This window comes from Meriones unguiculatus, chromosome 21, assembly GCF_030254825.1.
Source record: "Meriones unguiculatus strain TT.TT164.6M chromosome 21, Bangor_MerUng_6.1, whole genome shotgun sequence".
NCBI classification, from domain to species: Eukaryota; Metazoa; Chordata; class Mammalia; order Rodentia; family Muridae; genus Meriones; species Meriones unguiculatus.
In genome coordinates, this window is record NC_083368.1 from 37,894,356 (window position 1) to 37,914,198 (window position 19,843).

A 19,843-nucleotide genomic window follows, 5' to 3' on the forward strand; every position below is an offset into this window, starting at 1 on the left:
TTAAGTGTCTTATTGATTCAACCCCTCACTTTTATTTGCTATGTCCTGGTGTGCTGAGAACTGTCTAAATTGAGCATTTATCAAACAGTGCATAGCTTTTCAGTCCCGGGCCTGGCTCTGTGGATGATGGTTGGGGTCAGTCGTCTCTAGACCTTACTTCCGCTCCCTGCTGCCTCAACAGGTGGCAGCCCACTTCCTCTGTGGGAAAGATAACTTCCTGGTTCACAGCACCTTTGCCCGTAAAGGGCAGTTTTGAGAAGCTCTTAAGTACTTGCCCAGGGCAGGGCAGAGGTAGAGCGCCACACATGAATTCCTCCAAGAGGCTCTCCGTTACCGCTGTCTGGGTTTTCTCTTCTTCTGAGGCACAGGTCTGGTTACAGAGCAGCACCCTTCTGCGAACTTCGTTACGCCACATTTCTTGTCCCTAAGGACAGAGAAAACTACTGAGAGGAAATGCAGGGAAAATAACGAGGGGACAAAGATTGGGTGAGAGATCAGCGCGGCGTCAGGGTTTGTTCCGCAGACACCAGGTCGTAAGGCACCTCTCTCTAACGCGCAGCCCCTGCCAATTTCGCTTTCCGCTTCCCCGAGAGAATAAGCCCCAGCAGCACCCAGCTTCACCACAAGGGGGCTGAGCCTCCACCGGGGGCTCGGGGAAGTCGGGGCTTCCCAGCCCCCTGCACGAGGGGGCGGGGCGAGCCCCCGGCGCCCAATCCCGGCATCCGCACGTCGCCGCGTCCCCGCCCACACCGCCCGGGCCCCGCCCTTCCCTGGGGCTGGTGCGAAGGCCGCGACGTCAGCATCCCCGAGACCCCTGGGTGGCGGCTGCGCCGTAGGCGGGCCGCGCGGCGCCGAGGGGGCGGAGCGAGCGGCGGGAGCGAGCGGCGGGAGCGCGCGCCGGGCCCGCCTCGGCCGCCGCCGCCGGGGGATGATCTGGGCGGCCGCGGGCGGCCCTGGCTAGCGGCCCGTGCCCGTGCTGCGGCCGGCCAGGGCGGCGGAAGGTCGCGGCTTCGCGGGTCGTCCTCCTCCCCGCCTCTGGGAGGGGCGAGAGGGAGCCGCGGCTGATGTCAGGTACGGCGGGGCGGAGGCGCCCCGGGGGCTGCGGGGGTCCCGGGGCTCGGCTGCCGGCGGCGGCGGGGACCGGCGCGGCCAAACAGGTGTCTCGGGCGGCGGGCGAGCGGCCGCCCTCGCGCCGCGCCGCGCTGCGCTCCGCCCGGCGTGTCCGGCGGGGGGCGTCCGGGGCGGGCCAGCGCCTAGCGGTCCTGCCCGCCGCCCCGCCCCGGCCTCCGCGCGCCCAGCGGCCGCCGGCCCTGCACTCAGGTGCGAGCACCTTCTGGCCGCTCCGCCGCGGAGTGCCCGCCGCCGGCAGGACCGTCAGCCTGGTCGGGGGCTGCTCGGTTGCGGTTGGAAGTTTCCCCGCCGTTGGCCGAGAGAACTAGCCAGGTGTGTTGGGGGCTTGCTTGCGCGCAGCAGGGTTGGTAACGAGGCGTGATGGGATCCCTGCATGTTGGCTGGTTACACGAACTGCTTTGGCTCTAGAGACTCTGGTAAACTGACCGGGATTTAGGGATGAGGATTGGGAATCGATTCTTTCTCAGCCCCGGTCCACACTCAGAAAGCGGCGGGAATATTCAAAGATCCCTCACATTCTGGAAAATAGATTTCTTCCCAGCCTGGTTTTCGGCATTCACGATACTGCCTTTTAGTACGAACAGACCAAAAACGCTTTCCGAATCAGAGAGTTACAAAGTTAGAACTTTAACGCGTCATGCTGAGTAATTAGGCAGTGTGTAAGGGACAGAAAATGTGGTAATTTGCTGGAAGTTGAGCGTAGACCGTAGATAGCTCTGCCTGGGTGCCAAGAAAAAGTGCTGTGCACGTTACAAGTTGTTTTCTTTCTTTCTTTTTTTTTTTTTCTTTTTTCTGGTGTAAGGTTGGAAGTGGGAATCTGAGGTTTTCGAGGGTATTTAGACGACAGTTTTCCAGTCCCTTATCAGATAAATGTCAGATACGCCTTATGCATGATTGTGTACTCTAAGCATTTACAGCATAAATTTTATTTCCTGCCAGCCTTACTTATATATTTTTGGACAGTTTAAGTGAATATAAAGTTTCAAGTTACCAAACAGTTAACTCTTTTCACCATATGTTAAGTAAAACAGTGATTTAGGAAGGCAAGTATGACTCACTTAAAAATTCAGCTCTAGGGGAGAACTATGCAGCGTCTCAGATTTGCTTGAAATTTATGTTTTCCTGTATCTTTTTCCTCAGGACTCAGCATTTTACAAATTCTTTGTGGTTACTGACCACTTAGAGTCCCCCCGGCCCCAGCTACGCTTTAAAAACATCATCCTAGCCTATAATTTAATACCAATCAAATTTGAGAATTTTAAAAGCAGTTAATTTAAGAGTACGTGTAATGAGCTGATGTTTAGCTCATCGAATGCAAAAGTGCTTCACTATATGTTGGCTGTATGCTGCTTGTGTGTTGATTTTGCTGAAATGAATATTGCGTTATGCATGTAAACAAGTATATATGTGGATTATGTTTATAATTCATGATAATATAACGTCAGGTCTGTGTGATGAAATCAGTGGTTGGAATTTTTTGTGACAGCATATTTATAAATAAAATGTAAGTAGAAATTTTTACCTATTACACTCAACTTTTGGCTTTTTAGTACAAACATTTAAAAAAGACTTTTTTAGATTTGAGTAAAACACTTAGTTGAAAATTACATCAAGGTTAAAAGAAAGATACATGTTTTTAATATCAAATCTGGTGGGACTTAGGTCTATTTAAAAATTAAAATTTTAAGTTAATATGCAAAGTAATGAGATCCATATACATGCATGCCATTATACTTGCATGCCATTATACTTGTTTTTATTCATTTCAGGAATGAAAAACAAGACTTGCTCCATAAAATGTAAAGTTAGCATTTAATCTATGAATCTGGTAAGAAACAAATGTCAAAGTATACTTAAGTTTTTCACTAATTCGAAAGCACGCGTCCCCCTAACTGAGTAGGTAGGGAACTCTACTACAAGCTAATATCTCTCAGGGTTGACAACGTGCAGCTGTTCTTTATGAACCAAGGAGTCCCTTTAGAATGTGGGATAGTCCCAAGAAGAAAGTTCAGTCAAATTACTTTGCACCGGCACTGAGTGCATTGAGGGCCTGGGGAGGCAATATTGAGAGATTCTGAATTCGGAAACCTGATTATTTTACAGTGAAATCTGTATGCTGAAGCACACTTTAATTATGGAATTGAAGTAATATACAGCTCCGTGCAGTCACTTGCTTCTTTGTTTGCTGTATTAGTTTTCCGAGGCTACCAGAATCCTGTTACTCCAAGCTCCTGTGTCTCAGATTGTCCTGGGCTTTCTGTTATATCACTCCAGCCTCCGCCCCTCTTATCACAAGGCATTGTCCTTGTGTGACTCTGCAACCAAGGAACTTGTTAGGAATTCAAATTTTCAAAGTTCTCTGGTTTTGGAAACTTGTAACCAGCCCTCCAGATAGGCTGGCTGATCAGATGCCTTGTTTTTAGGAAGTAAACAAGTTAAGTGAAACTGGCAGACCAGCACCACTGGAGGCTAATGCCTGCTGGACTTAGGAGTTGGGTGTGTAGAGAAGACCCCTGTGAAGCAGAGAGCGGAAATGGTTTGGAGAATGAAACAGGAGTGCGGGAGAGAGGAAGGAGTGTTTGCAGCAAAGAACAGCAAGACCCTGGTTTGTTTAAGGAAAAAAGCAGAGTCCAAAGTTAAAACACAGTGGGGGAAAACAGTATTAGGCATTATTGAATAGAGGCCATTCTAAGGTTTTGGTTTTTAAAAATGAGGCAGGTGGAGGTGGTTGAGGCTTTTGAGAAAATGGGTGACAGGATCTGATTTCAGTTGCTAGGATGCCTCTGGCCTAACTAGCAATAATAGGCTGAAGAAAGGTGGGAGGAAGAGAAGTACTGGCTGGAAGGCCTTTGCTGTAATTGAAAGACAGCTCACCCTGGGGCGGAGGCAGTAATGGCAGAGCATGCCCAAGACCAGGTGGGAAAAGGCTTTCCCTTTAGTAACCTTGTCGTCCTTAAAGATTAGCGACGTTGTGATTAGTCTTTATTTGTGCTTTCTGAGGGGAGATTTTTATATATACATATATATATATATATATATATATATACAGACACACACATGCATATACATATGTGTGTGTGTATATATATATATATTCATAAATAATCATATACCCCCCACACGTACACACATATATGAGAAACTATGCTACTGTGACCTACAACAGGTTGGTGCAGGGGTGTGCCTGGGCCAGTGTGGGTCAATATCAGGTGCCTTCCTCAGTTGCTTTCCACCATATTTTTTGAGACAAGGTCTCTCCCTGAGAGGAGGTCACCAATTCTGTTAGAACAGCTGGCTGGTCGTCAAGCCCGGCGAGGTAGGGGCCCATGTGGCACTGTTTCCCTGTGCTGGGATTGCAGGCATGTGCCACTGTACTTTCCTTGCTTTTTGACATGGGTTTAGGGGATTGAGCCCTTGCCCCTTCCTCATGGAGTGCTTCTTGACTAAAGCTGATTTACTCCTCTGTGAGGACTTTGGTCCTCGACCACATAGAATTTTGGTTGTCACTACTAGAAGAAATGCTGTTGTCATCTAGTAAATACAAGGTGAGAAGTTTCTGAACATCTTAGGAGTTAATAGCACAGCCCTCACAACAGTGCCACTAGCTAGCTCACACTGCCACTTGTACCAAGATTAAGAAAATGTGACTTAAAAGTACTTGCTGAGGTGAGAACAGAGGGAGTGGAGAGAAGAGGTCATTTTAGATAACACAAGAGAAATATGGAGCTAGCTACATGGAGATGTTTAAGAATCTGTTGATAGTCAAGGTTATTGGATGGATTTGTGAAAGGTGAGATTAGAAATATGGATAGAGTCATCCAGGAGAGACTTTATATGCCATGTTAATTACAGATGGTTCATTTTACACTTGTAGGCTGTAGAATTCTGTGAGGATTCATGGAGTGGCAGGTGCTAGAGGTCATTCTGGTAAAGTAGAATTGAGTTGAAGAGTGGCACATGGCAGGGAGACAGTCAAGAGAGTGAAATAAGGTAAGAGTAGATAGGAAGAAGAGGATGGATTAGAAATTTTAGTAGAAAATAAATTGGCAGTGCTTGGTACTTGGGGTGAGGGTAAGTGGAGTATTAGGAATGTGTTTGTGTCTGCTTAGCATGTGAAAGGCCCTGGGTTTGTCCACACCCCTCTCCCCCACCCTTACACATGCACTATTTTTTTTCTAATTACTAGTTTCAATAATAAGATGATTCTGAATGAAATAGGAGCACACTGCTGAGTAGCTTAGATAATTACTGATATTTAAGTAAGAAGAACAGGTTAAGGGAGGAAGGTATTGGCTCGGTTTGGGGCTTGTTGAGTTTGTATTCCCTGTGGACAAGGTGGAAGTGTGTAATTGAGTCCATGTGATTTTGAATCTTAGAGAAGTCTTTTAGGATAAAGAGTTGTAATGGGGAGGCAGATTAGTATGTTTTAATTTTTACTCTCTAGATAAGTAAACTACTACCTTTACTTAATTTTTATCAGAAAAGTAAAAACTTTTTAGCTTTACATATATGGAAATTTGTGTGTGTGTGGATGTGTATGCATTAACTATTTAAAAAAAAGTCTTTTATACAGTTAAAATAAGTGAGGCTATATTGGGTAAAATAAGTGATAATGATTAAGTAGAGAATAGTAGGTCCCTTTGTTGTAAATTTCAATGCTGTTATAGGGGGAGATTGATGGTTTGGGAGTTACAGGCATTATTTTGTTGGTTTTGTTTTTTTTGAGACCAGGCCTCATGCAGGGCTGGACAGCCTTGAACTTGTGGTCCGTCTACCTCTACCTTCTAAGTGCTGGGATTATAGGTGTGATCCACCATGCTGTCTTCTATTTTGGAAGGCAGGAGGAGGGTAGGGTTTCATATAAAACTTCATGGCAAGCTTAGGTAAATAATAAAACCTAATGCTCTTTTGTATATTTTCTTCCCTCTGTTTTTTGAGGGTTTTTCCTTGTTTTCATTCTGTTTTGTTTTGTTTTGTTTTGATGCTCTACTTTTACAGAATACACATTATAACAATTCAAAATATTAGCCACAGGTGCATATATATTATTCATCAACATGTGTAGGTCAGTGTTTTTAGCAGCTGCAGTGTATAGTACTCGGGGGACTAACATCTGAACATGGCTGTCATGAACATCTTGAAAGGCTTTGATGAGCTTTTCCATAAGTTAAATGACTGATCATGAAATGACTGTTCGGGGTATAGTCATGTAAGCTTCTAAAATAATAGCCAGATATTCTTTGAAAATACAGTAAAAATAAGGAAGATTTTATGGTGCCAGTTAATACCGTATATTAATAAACTAGAAATTCTGCCAGTATGCTGGCTTAGAAACAGTTTCTCTTCATTTGATTTACCCTTTCCTTAATTGTTGGTGAAATTGAATGGCCTTGATTACTGTGTTTGTTTTCTGGAGTCTTTGTGTTCTTCATTTTTTATATTGTTAATCATTTGTCTTTATGCCGTATACTCATTTTAAAGCATGTTATAAAGAAACATTCCTTTGAGCAGCAGCGTTGCCTCCAAGACTTGCTCACTGAATAAACTGTTTTTCTATAGGCCCAGCATCTGAGTTTTAGGAAGCTCCCAGTTCACCGTATAAATATGCAAAAAGATGTTTTCTTTTAGTCTGTTTTTAAAATACTGAAATCTTAGGAGCAGTTGTAATTGTTAATTATTAGAAAAAGACTCAGCTGGTTGCTTTTGTGTTTTCCAAAGGATTAATTATTTTCATACGATGCCTTGAATAAGCCATTTTTTCCTTGATGTCAAGTGCTATGTGGATTACGTATTACATTTCCACATGCACTTTTTTTTTTTTTTTTTTTTTTTTTTTTAAAAGCACAGACCATTTGAATCTGATGAAAAACTACCTCAGTGTCTGCCTGGGGCTTGACAAGAGAAGGGTGACTAGTTTGCTGCAGTGGAGAATACTGTCCAGCGAGGGAATAGCAGATTTCACTGACAGAGAAACCAGTACTGTGAAGGTTCTAGAGAAGGTTGGTGTTGAGACACAATTCTAGTAGAGACTGGGCGTCAAAAGGTTAAACATCCCACCTGCTGCTTGGAGACTGTCGAGGTAAGATAGTTGTGAACTGTTATGTCTGTCCACCCGTATCTGAGGTTGCTTCAGACGCATAATGATCAGTCATTCATGCAAGAAGTGGAGGGTCAGTCTCACTGGTAGCATTTCAAACGGTGTGTTTTCTGGCAGTCTGTAGAGTTGCTCAGCAAATCTTTGTTACTAATTGACATGCTTTCACAAAGGTGGCGATTGGCCTGTCAGCCTGTCAGTCTCAACATCAAATTGTTAACTTACTTCAGTTGACCTCTGGTTTGTTTGTTGTTGGTTAGGTTAGGAGAAAGAGGAAGTGTGTGTGTGCCTATTTTGAGACAAGGTAGCCCAGGCTGTTCTTCAAGGCCTGGACCCCTTTGCCTTCACCTCTTGAGGGCTGAGATTATTTGTGTGTGCTGTTAATGCCTTGATGGAGACATATTTTAACATGCAGTATGCATCGTGTATTTCCCTCTACCCATTCACCATTCAGGAATTAACTCATTCTGTGGCCAGGCATGGTGGCACAGGTGTTTAATTGTGAGACAGAGGCAGCTAGATCTCTGAGTTCCAGGCCAGGTTGGTCTACAGTGCAGGTTCCAGGACAGCCAAGGCTACATGGTGATCTGATCTTAAAAACATAAATAAATAAGTGAAATTTATGCTCTCATTTTTCCAAATCTTTGGGATATTTTTAAAGAGTTGTTTAACTCTTAAAAGTCTTTCTGTGTTTTGGCTAGAATCACATCACATGCACAGATTGATCTGTAGAAAACTCATCTGATTTGTATGTGTGGTAAAATACACCCAAAATGCTAATCTTAATAATTTTTAATTGTACAAATGTTCTGACCAGTTCACGAACCCCAAAAGACCAGGAATAAACAGACTCCGCTGTAAATACATGAGGTTCTTTTTATTGTAAATTACAAGCTGCAGCTTGGGCCCACACACACCCACCGCGGAAGCGGTGGGAGCCAAGCGCCCCGTGCCCAGGTTAGTTAGGTGATTTAAAGATTCTGGTCCATCCTAGCATGCCCAAGGTAGGGGCAGTTCCTGCCTGGCAAGCATCTATTGGTTAAAATGCTACATTTTGAATCGGTTGGCTATAGGAAGGTTCCCAGACCATTAATGACCTGGTGTCCCTCCCTAGGGGGATGGTCCAGTTTCCTAGCAACTTTATCTCTAGTGGGTGGGGAAAGAATGCAGTGAGGTGGCCCTTCCCCTCAGGGCATTACTAGACTTCTTTCACCTACCTACTTCAGGCCTTAATAGTAGCTGCTAATTTATCTTTTGGTCTCTCACAAGTCAATGATGGTTACAGTTATATTGTTCTACTTTAGAGTTCTGCATCCTGTGAGGCTGAAACTCAATACCATTTAAACAAGTCCCATAACCTCCCCACAGCTCTTGTCAACCAAAATTCTACCCTGTGACTGAGTTTTACTTAAAGTATTAAGAGAAGCCATACATTGTCTTTTTATGATTGGTTTGTTTTACCTAACAAAATGTCCTCCTTTTGTGTGTTTGTAAGAGATTGGAATTGCCTTCATTTTTTTAAGCTTGGTCAATAATCTCTTGCATATTTACTAATTTATCTACTTGTCAGTGGATAATGTGTCCCTACCCCTACTCCATTTTAATATTGCTGTGAATACCAGTAGGGGATTCTACTTTCAAGTCTTTAGGGTATGTACTCCAAAGTGGAATTAGTGGATCATGTGATAATTAACCCCTCCCCCCCGTTTTTGATATAAACGGTGTATATAACTCTGGCTGGCCTGGAACTCAGTATGTAGACCAGACTGATCTGGAGCTCACAGCGATCTGTCTGCTTCTACCAAAGGGCTGGGATTAAAGTTGAGCACCACCACACCCAGTGATCATTAGTTTTAATTTTTGAGGACCTTCTGTTCTGAACTGCTGTCTACAGTATTGTTTTACATTTCTACTGACATGCACAAAGATTCCATTTTCTTTATGTTCTTGCCAATAGTTGTTATCTTCTGATTGTTGATAGTGGCCATCATTATGAGTTATGAACTTGCATTTCACTAATGATAGACTTATGAAGAATTGTTTTACTTTCTTACTGACTTGTGTACCTTCTGGAGAACTATTCAAATCACATGTCTATTTTGAGTTGAATTGATTTTGTTGTAGTTGATTTTTAGGACTTCTTCATATAACATAAACCCCATAAAATCCCAATCATGCACGCACACACACACACACATAATATGTGTTTTGTTCATTCTGTCCTTGATTTTTTTTTAAACTGTTGATAAAGTCATCAGTTAAAAAAACAGAACAAAACAAAAAAACAGATGCACAAACTTTTGTGTGTTTTTTGTTTGTTTTTACTGCTGAGTTCAGTACTACTTTGCTTAAGGTCTCTTGAGATTCTATACAAATTTTACGGTGGGCTTTTTCTATTCTTAAAAACAGTGTTGTGGTTTTACTAAAAATTTCCTTGACTCCGGAGATTATTTTGTCACTGTATTGACTGTAGATCAATACCGTATCCTAACAGTGGTAGGTCTTACAGTCCATGAACATGAAATATATTTGTATTTTTTTTTGTTTCATATGTTTTAGTGATCAATTATTAGACACACATAATTGTTTTATATTGCTATTTTCTTGGTTACTATCTGCATGGAGCCTCTCTTTTCTATACTTTTACTTTCAAACTATTTGTCTTTGGCTCTGAAGTTAGTCTCATGGTTAAAATATAGTTGTATCCTGTTTATCCATTCTACCTATTTCTGCTTCTTGGTTAGAGTTTAATCCATTTTCGTTTAAAGTAGTTACAAACCAGAAGGGACTCCTGTCTTCGTTTTCTAGCCCCTAGAAAACGTTTTCATGAATTACTTTCTCATTTTCTTTTGCGTATGTTGTTTAGCTGTTTTCTTTGGTTATCAAGGGAATTATACTTTATGTCCTTAAGCTTCAGTACTCTAGCTTGAGTACATACCCATTTAACTTCAATAGTATTTCAAAAATGCCTTTCTTTTATAACTCCCCCAGTTCACTTGTTGAAAACATACAATGACATCTTTATACATTGTGTGTCAAAACTATACTAATGCCTGTCTCTTAAATTATATGGAAACCAAGTGTAGAGATAAAAAATAAAGCTATAATAGTACAAGATATTGTGTCTACCTGTATGTTTAATTTTTTATTTACCTTTATTGTCTACTGTATTTTTAAAGTATTCTGCATTTCTAGCAGAGCAGGTGTGTGACAATGAAGTGCTTTGGGGTTTGTTTACACAAGAATGCCTTAAGTTCCCCTTTACTTTTAAAGGAAAAATTTGTTAGATGTAGGATTTGTGGTTGACATTTTTTTTCAGCCCTTCTAAGCTATCAGCCTGCTACCTTCTGTCCTCCAAAGTTTCTGAAGAGAAATATGAGAAGCTTACTGACAGTCACTTATAGGCCATGAATCACTTCATTGTGCTTTCAAAATAGTTTCTTTGGCCAACAGTTTGATTACATTTTATTTTCATATGTCTTTGAGTTCATCCTCCTTGGCACCTATTGAGCCTCTTGGGTGCTAATATTGAAATCTTGTATTGAATCTGGGGCTTGCCAGTGATTGTTCCTTTGGATATTCTTTTAATCTGTTTAGGAATTACAGTCTCTTTGCTGGATTCCTTCATAGTGTCCCACAGTCCTTTTATGTTCTCACATTCATCTTTTTGTTCCTCCTCAGACTCAGTCATTTCAATTGTTCTGTCTTCAGGCTTACTGTTTCTTTTTTCTGCCTGCTCAGATTTGGGTTTATTCTTTCTAATAGATTTTTAAATTTAATTAATAGTGCTTTTAAGCTGTAGATTTTCATTTGGTTTCTTTTAGGTTTTTTCTTCAAACTCTTGTTTAATAGATTACTGTCAAGTCTGTCTTAGAGACAGTTAGTTGGGTTTTGCTTCCTTGTTGCTCTGAATGAATCATATTTTCTCATTTGTGTGCCTTGTGTTACTTGTTTAAAAAAACATGTTTTCCGTTAATAATGTGGTCATGAAGTCAGATTGCCCTATTCCCTGGTGTTTGATGTTTTGTTTTTGATTGCTGTATTCTGTCTCTGTGTAAGGATAAGTAAAACCAAGGTATTTCTGAGATTGTACTTTATCTGGGTTTGTAATTGCCCTTGTGCATACAGTTCTGCCTTTTTTATGTCTTAGTTCTCAAACAGAGGTGGAGGAGAAAAAAAGAAAACGGTATCAGCCTTTTGAATCCCCTAGAAGTCGCTCCAACCAGAGAGGGAGGATTTACAGTGGTATGTGAGGGCGTATCAGCAGTGGCTGGCTCTATATCTAGTTCTGTGGTCTAAAGCAGCAGTCACCCTTCCAGGGTTCAGGACAGGTTTCTTATTGCCCACCTTTGTTTCCATAACTGTCAAAACAACTGCTCAACAAATATGTGCTCCAGAAACAGCTGCCTATGAAGCAGACCTAGTGGAGCAAAAGATGGGTAGTTACCCCTAAGAGGTTAAATTAATGGAAATCACCTATATCTACCTTACTTTTCAAGTCTTTCACAGAAAAATTTGAATCTTTGATAGTTTTTTTCAGACATCTAAAATAGTTAACATCAGACTCTATCCATATAATGTCTGGGGGAGGAGTCTTATTCCTAATACTGGTCTACCCTTTCCCCAAAAACTATTGTTGATTTTTCATATATCAGACTATGTCATGCCTTTCCATTTATTTGGTTTTTATTCTTGATCCTTGAGTGGGATTATATTTCCCTTCATGTAGCTCTTGTGCTTTTAAAGTAATAATTTGTTACCTACAGCTTCTTTGGTTTCTACTACAATTATTTTCTGTATAATTTTTTCTATATATAGAAATTGATTCATTTCACAAATAATCACCTTTAAATGATTTCTTTTAAGTGTTTCCAGCTCTTCATAGTTGGTCAAATTATCAATTACCATGTTGGTTTTGACACCTTCTTAAATACATATACCTGTTATTTTCTTATACAGTTACATTTTTGTGTGCTTCCCATGCACGGCTAAATAATGGTGGTGATAACTTAAACCTTTATATTATATTAATATTTCATTTAGTAGGAGAACATCTAAGGACACTGATGCATCCACCATAATTGGTAAAGTTAATCTAGGCTTTTATAGATATGGTAGGCTCAGAAGTTAACATTTATTAACATTCTGGTTAATAAAGGGTACTTTTATGAAGATAGAAATAGGGGAAAAGAGAAACCTTTTCAAAATAGTCTACTAAATCTTCATGGCTCTTCCCTGGGTTGGATTTAAGCCTTCTGGTGGCTGCAGAGCTGATGGGGTTTATAGGATATTAGCTACTCGTGGGTGGTTTTCCCAAATGTTAGGGCTGGTGAGTGCTTCCTGTTGGCTGAAATGAAAGAACAGCCTCTGCCACTTGTTCCTACTGATGTGCACGTACAGGTACAGCTGGCCGAGCAACTCTGGCAACTGTGGACTGAGTCTGTTGAGACTGTGAAGCAAAATGAAATTTTCCTCCTTTGCGTTGTGAAGCATTTTGTCAAAATGACCATAAAAATAACAAATACAGGAAGCTCATAGTTTAACAGTAGAGAGGGGTGCATAGGCTTCTGATAGTATATCATGAGTGTCATAGAGGTGTAAGTGGAGAAATAAGGAAGGACTTCATGGGAGAGTAGTTAATTTACTCATGGGGAGCCATGCATGCCAGAGAGAATACGAAAGCTAAATGATAGCTATACATCTATCCATAATATAAAATGGGATCAATTATTCAGGGTAAGAAAAATGGAAGGGTCAGAGCCGTCCCTATAAACGTTCATGGCAAACTTTAAGACTGGGCAAATAAGATGAAAGGAATGTACACTAGAGCTGGATCTTGTCTGCCAAGTTTAGCTGATGGATGTACTCATGTGGCATTAGAAAGGCACAGCAGTCGTAACCATCTCAGAGTGCTCTCACTGCACATGCTGCTGCAGTTAGTCTCCTCATGGCTGTCTCGGCTCCACTGTCTTAGTATTTCAGTACTGTGTTCAGGCTGGCCTTATTTTTAGTAAATAACGGCTCCAAACTCTTACAGTGGTGGTAGGGGCAATGTGGGCACGCCAGAAAGAAGCTTCAGTATGCTTATTAAAAGTGAGAAAAGGTTAAAATTGTCCACTAAGTTGAGAAAGAGTTGGTGAGCTGTCATGAAAGGTTAAAGTAGAGCGGTGCGAAGGTCAGGCTAGCTAGCAGGTGTGGGGAATGGATAGTGTGCTACTTGCAGTCAGTTTCAGGGTGTTTGCAGCACTGCCGTTTGCTTCCTGTTGGGTGAAGCTGAAGAACAGACTGTGCTGCTTGAGAAAAGCAGCAGCAACTGTGGTAGACAAGGTGCTTTAATTTTGCTTTCTTGAAATCTTTAGTCTAGACAGATGAAAATTCAGTGATTATGTCTCTATAGTAGAACAGATTGTCTTGAACTTTTTGTCTTTGTGTTGGGCTTAGGAGGATTTAACCCCATGGGGAGTCAATGAGCATCAGGATTTTGTTTAATGATAATACAGAAATTTAAGGGAGTTAGTATTGTGTGTGATGTGTATGAGTCTGTACTTACTACAATACATGTGTTGGGGTTCAGGGGACAAATTTCCGGGGTCAGGTCTTCCATTGTGAGTCCATCGGTGGTCTGGCTTGTGCAACAAGCACTTTACCCACTGCATCAGGATTTTAAGTGGTTCAATGTGTCTCTTCAACTTTTTATGATGTGTTTATCAGGGTATTAAATACATTTGCTCCTTCCTTGAATACTTTCAACTTACAGTGAGTTTATTGGACTATAACTCCATCATAAGCTGAGCATCTGTCTTAGGGTTTCTGTGATGAAACATGATTTGGGAAGGGAAGGGTTTATTTTGCTTACTCTTATATCACAGTTCATGGTTGAAGGCAGTCAGGGCAGGAGCTTGAACAGGGTAGGAACCTGAAGGCAGGAGCTGATGCAGAGGTCATGGTGGGGTGCTGCATACTGGCTCGCTCTTAATGTGAACTGTGGACTTGGGTGATTCTTAGGTTCCTTACATATTTGGAGCTTTCTCTAAAATGTCAGCTAATTCTTAGCTGACTTCATAACTTGCAGTGGTGCTGAAAATTAATTGTAATCTCTGGACATGTTTTGGACCAGTAAGCCTCAAGTGTAAGATGACCTAAAGGGACTGCGTCCTTGGTCAACATTATGGGAGTTCTACACGACAAATCCAAACTAGTTAAGTTTTTTTTAACTTTCGATACCCTAGAATTGTAGCAGATGAAGCCAGGGCTCTGTCCAAACACCTGCTAAGGTCTTACTTTTTCTTAAGTTACTTTTTTAAACTCTTGGTGCTCAGTCCCAACAAGAAGTTAGTGAATCAGTCAGAACACATAGAATCTTTATTAGGTTCATGGTCCCATACAGGTGAGACCATGGTCTCCAAATAAAAAAATTAAAAAAAAAAAAAGAAGGAAATCATAAAAAAAATTTCATGGTCTTCCAAAACAGTACTAACACTGATAGCAAAGGTCACTGATTCCAGATCACCACAATACGTAGTAACGGTGAGACAGGCCTGTAACCCTAGCTGTTTAGGATGCCGAGACAGCAGGATACAGAATGAGTTCCAGGCCAGCCTGGACTTCTTAGTGAGCTATCTCAAACTAAGAAGTGGAAGGGCTTGCCTGGCATGCATGAGGGTTTGGTTCCTAGCACTGCTCCTGCAATTTTGGTGCCTCAGAATTGAGGGCATTACCAAACTGTGACAGTGTGGCACAAAGTGAGCGGGCGCTTTTGGAAAATAGACTTACTTGTTCAGTGTAGGACTGTCACAGCCTTCAACTTTTCATGACCACCAATGTCTGCAAAGGTAGTATAGTACAAGACACGCCTGGTCTACAGGGAGCAAAAACAGTGAACTTCTACAAGGGGTCAAAACTCGTGCAGTACCCATGTGAGAAGACCATGGCAAAACATCTACAAATTTTGGAGGAAAAGGTGTACTTGATCAAGTTGTACTTCGAAAGTAACCACGAGTGCTCTCAAGCCTACAGGAATTCCATTTGTGGCACCAGTTAGTGCCGGCACAGCTAGTTACTGCGTTCCAGTTGGTAACATGTAACGGAAACGAAGATAGCTCTGTTGAAATAACTGTTGATGGACTTGGAGTCTGACTTCCTATAGATCCAGGATGGAGCTATGAAACAATGAGTGCAAAGCAAACATTTACCAAATAAAATTAATAAAGTTGAGTGTGGGCATATGTTTACCTATGGATTTCCACATTTCTCACAGCCAAAAAAAAAAAATTCATAATTTTCTATATCTTTAAAAAGGATCATTTGAGAAGGATCATTCTAAATGTTTAACTTTTTCAGATTAATTTCACTTCCTTTTTTTCTTATAAGTTCAAAAAATAGAATTTACAGTTAAAATTTTGAAATTGCATGACCAGTGTAATCTCAGTTCTTTAAAACTATAACAAAGTGGTTAAGAGTCCAAATTTTTTTTGTGATTTCCTTCTTTATTTTTAAATTTTTTTATTAATTACACTTTATTCACTTTGTTATCCCCCCTGTAGCTCCCTCCCCTCCCAACCTCTCCCTTCCTCCCCCTTCTTCACACATGCCCCTACCAGTGGACCCTCCCCAAGTCCACTGGTAGGGGAGGTCTTCTTTTCCTGCCTTCTGATCCTAGTCTATTAGGTCTCATCAGGAGTGGCTGCATTGTCTTCCTCTGTGGCCTGGTAAGGCTGCTCCCCCCTCAGGGGGAGGTGATCAAAGAGCAGGCCAATCAGTTCATGTCAGAGACAGTCCCTGTTCCTATTACAATGGAACCCACTAGGAGACTGAACTGTCATGGGCTACATCTGTGCAGGGGTTCTAGGTTATCTCCATGCATGGTACTTGGTTGGAGTATGAGTCTCAGAAAAGGCCCCTGTGCTCAGATTTTTTGGTTCTGTTGCTCTCCTTGTGGAGCTCCTGTCCTCTCCAGATATTATTTCCCACTTCTTTCCTAAGATTGCCTGCACTCTGCCCAAAGGTTGCCCATAAGTCTCAGCACCTGCTTTGATAGTCTGCAGGGCAGAGCCTTTCAGAGGTCCTCTGTGGCAAGCTCCTGACTTGTTCCCTATTTTCTCCTTCTTCTGATGTCCATCCTCTTTGCCTTTCTGGATAGGGATTGAGCATTTTAGCCAGAGTCCTCCCTCTTGATTAGTTTCTTTAGCTGTACAGATTTTAGTAGGTTTATCCTATATTATATGTCTATATGAGTGAGTGTATACCGTGTGTGTCTCTCTGCTTCTGGGACAGCTCACTCAGGATGATCTTTGCAGACAGTGCTCCTGATCTGCCTACATTATCTGTAAAATGCAAAATAATAGCCCTCAGTTTATCCATATAAAATTCTTACCATTTTGTACTTATTTATGTTTGTGCATGCTCACACATACACGTGTCATGACATATGTGGGGGTAAGAGGACAACTTGCCGGAGTCATCTCCTTCGTCATGCAGGTCTCAGAAACTGAACACCATTTGCTAGGCCTGGCAGTGAGTACCTCTACTCACTGAACCATTTGACTTTCCTTCATATGAAGTTATTATTGTATAATGTTTCTGACATGTTAGTTATAGTTACCTCTTCTCTTCTCTCCTGCTATGCATAGCAGAGATCTGTAAGCACTCTTACCAAATGCTAATGGTGTTTTTTTTTTCTGAGTACGGAGCTTTGGATTGTTTGTTGGTTTTTTTTTTGTTTGTTTTTTTCTTCATAACAAATAATAAAAGGCTCTCTTTAAAGTAAAGACGAATTTTAGTTTTCTCAGTTCTTTTTGCATCTGAGGTCCAAATTAAGAAGCCTAGAGATCGGTATTTTTAAAGTGTTGCTCATGTAATTCTTACGATGTGTAGGGCTTACTAAGCACTTGGAATAGACAACTTCCTCCCTCCTGACAAGCTTCCATAATGGACAACATGGTTGAGTTGTTAGTCTACTGCAGTGTGACTGAAGAATCTGAGAAGCTGGACGTGATTTCATCAGAAATTCGACTGGGTTTTGGGGATGCAGTCCACCTTCATAGATGATTGCTTTATTTCAGGGATGTGAAAGAATATGGGAGTTCACAAATAGTCATAAAGGGAAGAGTCCTTGAAATTGGAAGGGGAACAACAGGGAGGGGCCTTCAAAGGTAACTATTTATGGTCTGAGAAGGGTAAGTGTGGATGGCAGGCATCAGACAGCGTCCCAAAATATTTTTAAAATGGAAACAAATAATAAAACACCAAGTGGGGGGCTGTGTGCATTTAGTTATCCTGATGTTTTAGGATTTTCATCTTCTTATACTTCTCAGTTTGTTTCTGCAAATGCTCGGTCGATCTTTTTTTTTTTCATGGTACTGATCTCATCTTCATGTGGTTTCTTCAAGACAGCCAGTTGTTCTCTAGTGTTCTCTCGGAAGTACCAATCCTCTCCAGCCTTCTCTTCCCAAGGGCCTGCCGGCTATTCAGATGGAGCTGGTGCCAGTGTCCAGGTTCTCCAACCCAAGAGAGATACGGCTTTTACATTTTTAAAGAAAAAGATGGAACAGGGGACAGTATGTAGCTCACAAAGCCGGAAGCATTTTATTTCTAGTTCTTCAGGAAGGTTGCTAACTCCGTATTGAAGAATAGACTAAGTGATGATTGCTACAAAAATGAAGGCTCTAGAGTTGACAGCCAAGAATGAAAATTATTCTGGCAAACAACCTTGGTTCATGGAGGATCCTGGTGAGAGGAGGATCCAGGCTCTGTGCCAACAATAATGAGTCCACCTACTACTGCTTGTAATTGTCCACTAAGGGCTGTTAAAGCAACACATAAAGCGGGAGAGTCATAGGTGAGGAGAAGTTAAATATTATTAGAAACATTTTCTTACAGAAGGGATCAACTTCCTATGAAAACTAAACCTCAGAATTTTTCTTCTTGATAATTTAGATTGCTATCTAATTTTATAACAGGAAGCCAATTTTTAAGTTATTAGTTTATTATTATTATTGTTATTTAATTATTATTATTATTTTTAAACAGAAATACACTCCCGGGAAATGGCCTCTAAATCTTGGCTGAATTTTTTAACCTTCCTCTGTGGATCAGCAATAGGATTTTTTTTATGTTCTCAACTATTCAGTATTTTGTTGGGAGAACGGGCTGACACGCAGCCTAATATGCTTCACAATGACCCTCATGCGAGGCATTCAGATGATAATGGACATGGTCACCTTGAAGGACAGATGAACTTCAATGCAGATTCTAGCCAACATAAAGGTATGCTCCATGTTACTAAAAAGTGTTTAACTATTGTGTATGTTAAGAAAGTTATATAAATCTTGTTATGTTGCTGTCTACACCAGTAGATTAAAATGAGCCTCATGTGTCAGATATTAAGATGATATTTGATTTATTTGCCTTGGGAGAAAAATGCAAGATTTATTTAAGAAGTTAATAATTTAAAATTAGTTCTAGATGGAAATGGTTCATAAATCATGTCATAGAGAAAGACATGAGCTGGAGGTAATTTTTCTTACAGTCAGTTTTATTATGACTTACAAAAGCTGTTTTGTTTAGTCCTGTTACTATAGAGAAAGGATGTGTATATAAATCTGAATTTGAATTTTTATCAGTGATTAACCTAATTATTTTTCTTTTTGAGGGTCAAAGAAGTAACAACAGTAAGTGTGTGTACAGTGACTTCATCTTCTCCTGGCTTGTGTCCCTGAAACCAGGCTTCTTTCAGGGGCATCTGTGTGATGCCACCAACTCTTGAAACTTTGATATCTGCTGTTTCCTTACTGAGGTTATCTTCAGCCCATTTCCAGACATTGAGAGAAGACTTTTTTTTTAACACAATACCAATATCTCTGCAAATGGATTTATTGGTAGAACAGGATGCAAGTAGTTTAGAAATGATGAAAAATCTCCCTCTAGTTGAGAGTTGGTTCTTTTACCTTCTAGCTGAGTACTTACTCTTAAGTACAGCTCCATGTCTTCATCTTCAGACAGTTAATTGGAGTAAAAATTATGAATTACTGAGAAGCTGTGCTGGACCTTACTGTATGCACATATATTCAAGAAATATTTGTTACCTTCATGGACCGAAAAATGTGGGTAATGCTAAAAATTACTCCCCCTTCTCAAAAATGTATACATTGAGCTCCTTTTCCTCCCCACTCCCAGAATTACTTTTGTTTTCTTACCTTACCTAGCAACCATTGGTGTAACCTAGGAACTGTGAAACTGGGGACATGCATCCCAGTTGAATTTTCATGTGTGTCGCCATTTTCCAAGACCTCTTAAATCCGAATGTTCTCCCTAAGTCAGGCTTGCAGCTGCCTGCACGGACCTTCATTTGATTAAATTTCCTTGTGCCTTTTCTTATCTTTCCTTTTAGTGAGCGCATACTGAAGATATATGCCCTACATCGTCTTTTCTAGTGCCATTTCATTTTTCCCTTCTGTGCTCTGCTCCAGTTCTTAGGCCACTACTCTCATTTAATAGTTCCCACATTTCCTTTTCCCTCAGCATACAGAACTCTTTAAATACTCATTGGTCAGGCTAGATGGAGAGATAACTCAGTGATTAAGAGCACTAGCTGTTTTTCCAGAGGACCTGGGTTTGATT

At 41.0% G+C, this 19,843-nt stretch overlaps 1 protein-coding gene across 10 annotated transcripts in view; it reads left to right on the top strand.

The window, feature by feature from the left end:
* The first annotated feature begins 322 nt into the window (after positions 1 to 322).
* C1galt1 (core 1 synthase, glycoprotein-N-acetylgalactosamine 3-beta-galactosyltransferase 1) overlaps positions 323 to 19,843 on the top strand; it is a 68,490-nt gene continuing 48,969 nt past the window's right edge. For 2 of the 10 annotated variants that reach the window (XM_060374017.1, XM_060374016.1), the window contains exons 1-2: positions 864 to 1,071; positions 18,254 to 18,490. In XM_060374017.1, the coding sequence (XP_060230000.1) occupies positions 1,065 to 1,071; positions 18,254 to 18,490 (244 nt within the window). In that variant the 5' untranslated portion in view covers positions 864 to 1,064. Of the gene's footprint in view, positions 369 to 859; positions 1,072 to 1,290; positions 1,444 to 16,978; positions 18,063 to 18,253; positions 18,491 to 19,843 lie in introns of those variants that run through there. The other 8 variants (XM_060374013.1, XM_060374010.1, XM_060374014.1 and 5 more) reach the window with 8 other exon arrangements.